This window comes from Anarrhichthys ocellatus, unplaced genomic scaffold (genome assembly GCF_004355925.1).
Source record: "Anarrhichthys ocellatus isolate YVR2014 unplaced genomic scaffold, GSC_Weel_1.0 scaffold155, whole genome shotgun sequence".
NCBI classification, from domain to species: domain Eukaryota; kingdom Metazoa; phylum Chordata; class Actinopteri; order Perciformes; family Anarhichadidae; genus Anarrhichthys; species Anarrhichthys ocellatus.
In genome coordinates, this window is record NW_022280185.1 from 58,786 (window position 1) to 66,029 (window position 7,244).

Genomic DNA, 7,244 nt, shown 5'->3' on the forward strand with positions numbered 1-7,244 from the left:
ACACTCACTCACACACACACACACACACACACACACACACACACACAGACACACTAATGAAGCAGGTGTAAGCGGGTTAAGTCGTCTCCTCTTGTTTCTTAACGAGGTTTCCTGTCTATTAGTGTGTAACTCAGTAAGCTATTTATTAAATGTAACCTCATTATGTGACTACATCAGGACACACACACACACACACACACACACATATAATGATTAGGTTTCAGGTTCAATTAGTTTATTAGCTGAACTGTCGGAGTCTGTTTGTTAACATGAAACCAGACCATGAAGTCCTCCTCCTCCTCATCTTCCTCCTCCTCCTCTTCCTGCTCTTCCTCCTCCTCCTCCTCTTCCTGCTCTTCCTCCTCGGCCAGCTGGAGGACGAAGATGTCCACAGGTGGACAAACAGATATTGATTCTATTGTTTTACATTATATGTGAATGTTCAGGTGATATGTGATGAGTTTAGATGTTTGTATAGAAGTAGAAGAAGAACTAAATGTCTCTGTGTGTGTTTCAGCCTCAGCAGGAGGAGGAGACGCAGGAGGAGCTGATGTTTGAGGAGGACTCTGTGCTCGGACAGGAGGAGGAGGAGGAGGAGGAGGAGGAGAGCAGCAGAAACAGGGTTCTGGTTGAACTGGAGTTACTGATGTGTAAGACCAGGAGGATGATGGGAAACATGACAACGACTGGAGGAAAAGTCCTGGTGACGGTCCTACTGGGACTCACAGGTAACCAGTAGAACCCAGTAGAGTATTTTACGTTAACCAGTAGAACCCAGTAGAGTACTTTACGGTAACCAGTAGAACCCAGTAGAGTACTTTAAGGTAACCAGTAGAACCCAGTAGAATACTTTACGGTAACAAGCAGAACCCAGTAGAGTACTTTAAGGTAATCAGTAGAACCCAGTAGAGTACTTTACGGTAACCAGTAGAACCCATCAGAGTACTTTAAGGTAACCAGTAGAACCCAGTAGAGTACTTTACTGTAACCAGTAGAACCCAGTAGAGTACTTTAAGGTAACCGGTAAAACCCAGTAGAGTACTTTAAGGTAACCAGTAGAACCCAGTAGATATTTGAAGGTAACCAGTAGAACCCAGTAGAGTACTTTACGGTAACCAGTAGAACCCAGTAGAGTACTTTCAGGTAACCAGTTGAACCCAGTAGATATTTGAAGGTAACCAGTAGAACCCAGTAGAGTATTTGAAGGTAACCAGTAGAACCCAGTAGATATTTGAAGGTAACCAGTAGAACCCAGTAGAGTTTTTTAAGGTAACCAGTAGAACCCAGTATATATTTGAAGGTAACCAGTAGAACCCAGTAGAGTATTTGAAGGTAACCAGTAGAACCCAGTAGATATTTGAAGGTAACCAGTAGAACCCATCAGAAACTTGGTTTTGAAGCTCAAACTGGTCTTGATGGTCAGACTTCCATCAGTGAAGACTGTGAACCACTTTGCTATTTCTGGACCAGAATGAGGAAGTTCTTCTTTGTGAAGAGAAGTCATCTCTCCTCTTCCTCTCTTCTTCCTCTCTTCTTCCTCTTCCTCTCCAGGTATCGTGTTCCCCTCTCTCTCCTCCCTCCCCTACCTCTTCTGTTTCCAGGTGTTGTGCACCTGGTGGGCGTGGTCAGGTCAGGTCCCGCCCCTCCTCTTCAGGTCTGTGTCTGTGATGTCACTGCTCTACTCCTCATCCCATTTCCTGCTCCTCTACTGTTACCAGCTGCCCTCCCTGCAGGAGGTGTGGCCCCCGAACCGCACCTCCGCCAGGTAACACACTTCCACCATATTACACACCTCCATGAAACACACATCCACCAGGTAACACATCCACCATGTAACACACCACCATGTAACACACCACCATGTAACACACCACCAGTTAACACACCACCATGTAACACACCACCTAAATGGCTAAATGACTGTAATGTAATGTAATTACAGGTTGAGTTAAACACAGACTCTCTTCATAACAACATGTTGCTGTAAACTAACAACAGGTCTGGAGTCAGTTATCAATAGTTTGATGGATTGATTGCTCTATTGATTGTGTCCCGTGCAGTGTGTTTGGCCTGCTGCCGGTGGTCTCCGTGGACTGCTCCGCCCCCTGGAGGATGCAGGTGAACTCTGAGCTCAGCTGGTTCCACGTCACCAGTCCTCTGATGCTGCTGCTACTCTACAACACTGTGGCTACTCTGTGGAGGAACCAGGTGATCACTCAACAGCGATGACATCACAGGGCATGTTGTAATGTCTGTGTATGATGTCATCTAGTCATGATGTTGCAGTATGACGTCACTTTATGTCACTGCATTTATTTCAAACATGTTACAAATAATAAGAAAAAAAGAAGAACCAATAAAATAAATAGTAAACATGAACAGCAAAGTTTAAAACTAAATAAGTATGATATGTTCCAAACATATGTAGGCAGAGGTGAACTCCTATAAGGTCTTAAAACTTGAATAACTTCACAAACAAACGCTCCTCTGCTCTGATTGGCTGACGGGTGTCACATGTTTCTGCAGCTGATCGACGGCGTTGGGTGGTGGTGGGGGGGCGTAGAGAGGGCGGAGTCGGCGATCAGCATGAGCTGTGACGTCATCACCTCCACCAGCAACCTGAGCGATGAGGTCAGCGGTGACATCACAGCGGAGAGACGGAGGGAGCTGTGGAGGAGAGCTCATGACCGTCCCGAGTGCAGAGACGTACGGAAACACCAAATATTATTTTGTTTTAATTTATTTATTATTTTAATTGGTTCATGAATACTCTCTCTGGGTCCGTCTCAAGGTGTCATCCACCAATGACAGTCCCTCTGACTCCTTTGCCCTGCCCACCCAGAGCACAGCCCTTGGATTGGATGTTTACTCCACGCCTCACTACTCTCTGAGCCAATCAGGTCAGTTTGTTTAGCTGTTCAGAGTCACTGAACGACCTGAAGAGTCCTCACTCCACCTGTTTTATCAGGATACTTAAGCGCTGACTGTAGACAGGTGTCCTGTAGGACAGACAGGTGTGATGATGATGTCATAGGACAGAGAGGTACAGGTGTGATGATGATGTCACAGGACAGACAAGTACAGGTGTGATGATGATGCCATGACGCTGGTTCTGTTCTGTGTGTTTGATGCTGTAGACACGTTGGAGACGTGTGTGTTTGAAGGACACCGATGGGAGGAGGAGGAGGAGGAGAGGAGGAGAGATGAGGAGGAAGAGGTGGAGGAGAGGAGGAGGAGGGAGGATGAGGAGGGAGTCAGTGCTGCGTCCATGGCGTTCAGCTTCCTCCTCAAACAGAGCTACATCTGTGCTCTGATCTCCATGATGGCGTGGCCCATCACCTACGTGTCCTGGCTGACGTGTGTCCTGCTGCTGTGGTCGTGTGTCCTCTGGATGATGCGAGAGCGTCGCCGCTACACACTGATGTCATCGCCCTGGCTGGTTGCCTACGGCAACCTGCTGGTCATCATGCAGTATGTCTACAGCTTCCCCTCAATCCAGGAAGTACCGGGACTGTTCCCTAGGAAAGAGGATCCCTGTAGGGAGCTGGCCTCCAAGGTACTACTACTGCTACTACTACTGCTAATGTTAAATCTGACGTGTTGTTGTTACAGTTGTTGTTACAGTTGTTGTTACAGTTATTGTTGTTGTTACAGTTGTTGTTGTTGTTACAGTTGTTGTGTCTGTTGACCTTCTGGCTGCTGCTGCGTCAGGCGCTAACTGAGAAGAGAGACAGACAGAAAGACAGACAGGCAGACACACAGCTGTCTAACATCACCGTCCACATGGAGGGTAAGACAACCCGTCTCACTGACCAGCCTGTCTCACTGCTCACCTGTCGGTGTGACTCTTGTTGTTTTACGTCCGTTAGAGGAGGAGAAGAAGGAGATGTCCTATGAGGAGGTGCTGCTCCTGCACACAGGAGGAGGAGGAGTCAAGTTGGAGGCTCTGGTTGCTGTGGTTACCAGGATGTTTGTTAAATACTGGATCTACGTCTGTGGAACAATGTTCTTCTTCGTTAGTTTTGAAGGAAAAATCGTCCTCTACAAAGTCATCTACATGGTCATGTTCCTCTGCTGCGTCGCCCTGTACCAGGTAATACTGCAAGTACTGTAAGTACTACAAGTACTATCACTGTACTTATATATTATATATGGTACTACTACTGAATACACTTAAAACCTGGTCTCAAGTCACATGAGTTTTGAAACTCAGGACTCTGTCAAGCTGTGACTTAATGTACTTATGTACTTATACTACTAATGTAATACTTTGAATCTTATAGCACTACTGTACTACGTTGAATCTTAAATACCACTGTACTACTTTGAATCATCCAATCCTGGGTCTTGAATCATGGTGGTGGGCGGGGCTACAGTTTGGTTTGCATCACTGATTGGATCTTTGGAAGGTGACACATCAGATTCTTCTTGAAAGTAGAGGAAAGAAAGCTGATGTCTTACAGCATCTACCTACCTGTCTCACTGTCTCTCTACCTGTACCTCTCTGTAGTTGAACTATGAGCGTTGGCGTGCCATGCTCAGGGGTTTCTGGGTAGCCGTGGTGGTTTACTCCATGTTGGTCCTCATCCTGGTCTACACCTTCCAGTTCCCCTCGTCCCTCCACACCTGGAGCTACTACACTGGATTAAGTACACACAGGTACTCAAAGATACAAACAAGTACAAACAAATACTCAAAGATACAAACAAGTACAAACAAATACTCAAAGATACAAATGCGTATACACAGGTACTCAAAGATACAAACTAGTACACATAGGTAAGCAAAGATACACATGAATGCACTTAGGTACACAAAGATACACAATGAGACACATGGGTACTCACTGTCTCTACTGTGATTAATATCTCTGCTGTCTCCACTGTCTCTAATGTTGTTATTATCTGTCCAGGTTGGAGGATGTTGGGTTGGAGAAGTTCTCAGTTCCTGTTCTCTTCACCAGGATCTTCATCCCTGCTGCGTTCCTTTTGGTACTTTTTACATGTTTCTACAGAAACGTCCTGTTAAATGTGATGTGAAAGTTGACTCTTAACCTTGTTCTGCAGGTGTGCATTGTACACCTGCATTACTTCCACAAACCATTCCTGCAGCTGACCGACCTGAAGACTGTGGTGGACACACACAACAGCACCATCACCAGGTAACACACAACTCTACCTGCCAGTCAGAGGTCACAGATGAGCACCTTAACAACATTTGGCCTATTCTATCCAATCATTGTCCAGATATCCTATATCTGCTGATCAATCAGAAATCTCTGACAACTACTAAGTACTCAGACCTCTACAACTAGTCCCCTGATAGTTCCCATACCTCTGCAGCTGGTCCTCAGACCTCTGCAGATAGTTCTCGCACCTCTGCAGATAGTTCCCGTACCTCTGCAGATAGTTCTCGCACCTCTGCAGATAGTTCCCGTACCTCTGCAGATAGTTCCCATACCTCTGCATAGTCCCCGTACCTCTGTAGACAGTTCCCATACCTCTGTAGACAGTTCCCATACCTCTGCAGACAGTTCCCATACCTCTGCAGACAGTTCCCGTACCTCTATAGATAGCTCCCATACCTCTGCAGACAGTTCCCATACCTCTGTAGATAGTTCCCTCACCTCTGCAGATAGTTCCCATACCTCTGCAGATAGTTCCCATACCTCTGTAGATAGTTCCCATACCTCTGCAGATAGTTCCCATACCTCTGTAGATAGTTCCCATACCTCTGCAAATAGTTCCCATACTTCTGTAGATAGTTCCCATACCTCTAGTGTCTCTCTCTCTGCAGGTTGGTCCACTCTGAGGGTAGCCTGTTCGACCTGTCGGTGTGTGGAGCTCCTCAGCTCCTCCTGGAGGCAGAGAAGAGCGGAGGACAAAGGGAGAGAGAGGAGGAGACAGAAGAGAAATGGATAAAAGAGGAGGAGTACACCTGTGTGTTTGAGAGGGAAACCCTGTCCGACCATATTAAAGGTAACTGCATCGTCATCGTCACACCTGTATCAGAATAGTTGAGTTCCATACAGCAAGTTGACTCCTGGTCTCTCCTCCTCAGTGCTGGTCTCCTGGAGGCTGGTGGTGGATCGTCTCTCTGTTTTGTTCCTGCGCCTCCTCCTCTCCTTGCAGCGCCTGCAGCACCTCCTCTGGTGGCTCCTGGAACTCCACATAGTCAAGATCGTCTCCTCCTACATCATCTGGGTCTCTGTGAAGGAGGTCAGTGTCTATCTGTCTATCTGTCAGTTTGACCTGTCTCTCTGCAGGTGTGTGTTTTGAACCTGTTCATCTCTTTGCAGGTGTGTGTGTTGAACCTGTCTGTCTCTCTACAGGTGTGTGTGTGTGTTGAGCCTGTCTATCTCTCTACAGGGGTGTATGATGAACCTGTCTGTCTCTCTACAGGTGCGTGTGGAGCCTGTCTGTCTCTCTGTTGGTGTGTCTGATGAACCTGTCTGTCCCTCTACAGGTGTGCGTGTTTAACCTGCTATTCGTGCTGTGTGTGGGCGGGGCTCTGCCCTGTAGGGCGTGGCGCCCCCTGCTGTCAGGAGTCTGTACAGTTTGGACCTGTGTGGTGACCGTCTGTAAGATGTTGTACCAACTCAACATCGTCCAGCCCATCAGATACTCCTCCAACTGCACCGTGGTAACAACGGCAACGATATCTCTGTGTCTCTATATCCGTCTATCTAAACAAGTCAAACACCTGTATATCTGTCTGTCTGTCTGTCTGTCAGCCTCATGCCCCCCCACCACCAGTATCTTTGTCTAACCTCCTCCATATGAGGTGGCTCACAGTTTAAAAACCTCCTGTAACGGTATCATACCCGTCTGTCTCTCTGTAGCCAGGTAACTCCAGCACCGACCTGTCTCGCTCTGTTTTGTACTCTGGTCCAGTTGACCCCGCCCAGTGGGTGGGGCTTCGAAAGACGGACGGAAAACTGCTTGACTACCTCAGGGTGAGCAGTGACAACACAACTCTGATAGCTTAGCATCATGCTAAGCTGAGGATGTTAGCACTGATACCATAGCATCATGCTAACCTGTCTCTACAGTATAACCTGATGATGTTAGCACTGATAACATAGCATCATGCTAACCTGTCTCTTCAGTATAACCTTATGATGTTAGCTCTGATAACATAGCATCATGCTAAACTGTCTCTACGGTATAACCTGTAGAGACATGCTGATAACTTAGCATCATGTTGATAACATGCTGATATCATGCTGATAACTTAGCATCATG

At 46.8% G+C, this 7,244-nt stretch overlaps 1 protein-coding gene across 1 annotated transcript in view; it reads left to right on the forward strand.

Moving 5' to 3' along the window:
• The first annotated feature begins 56 nt into the window (after positions 1 to 56).
• LOC116400206 (piezo-type mechanosensitive ion channel component 2-like) overlaps positions 57 to 7,244 on the forward strand; it is a 20,134-nt gene continuing 12,946 nt past the window's right edge. Inside the window, exons 1-16 of the mRNA XM_031877923.1 lie at positions 57 to 65; positions 530 to 728; positions 1,552 to 1,765; positions 2,061 to 2,208; positions 2,527 to 2,706; positions 2,792 to 2,900; positions 3,138 to 3,556; positions 3,673 to 3,790; positions 3,870 to 4,093; positions 4,511 to 4,659; positions 4,913 to 4,991; positions 5,067 to 5,161; positions 5,797 to 5,978; positions 6,061 to 6,218; positions 6,466 to 6,642; positions 6,842 to 6,955. Of these exons, the coding sequence (XP_031733783.1) occupies positions 57 to 65; positions 530 to 728; positions 1,552 to 1,765; positions 2,061 to 2,208; positions 2,527 to 2,706; positions 2,792 to 2,900; positions 3,138 to 3,556; positions 3,673 to 3,790; positions 3,870 to 4,093; positions 4,511 to 4,659; positions 4,913 to 4,991; positions 5,067 to 5,161; positions 5,797 to 5,978; positions 6,061 to 6,218; positions 6,466 to 6,642; positions 6,842 to 6,955 (2,574 nt within the window). The remainder of the gene's footprint in view (positions 66 to 529; positions 729 to 1,551; positions 1,766 to 2,060; positions 2,209 to 2,526; positions 2,707 to 2,791; positions 2,901 to 3,137; positions 3,557 to 3,672; positions 3,791 to 3,869; positions 4,094 to 4,510; positions 4,660 to 4,912; positions 4,992 to 5,066; positions 5,162 to 5,796; positions 5,979 to 6,060; positions 6,219 to 6,465; positions 6,643 to 6,841; positions 6,956 to 7,244) is intronic.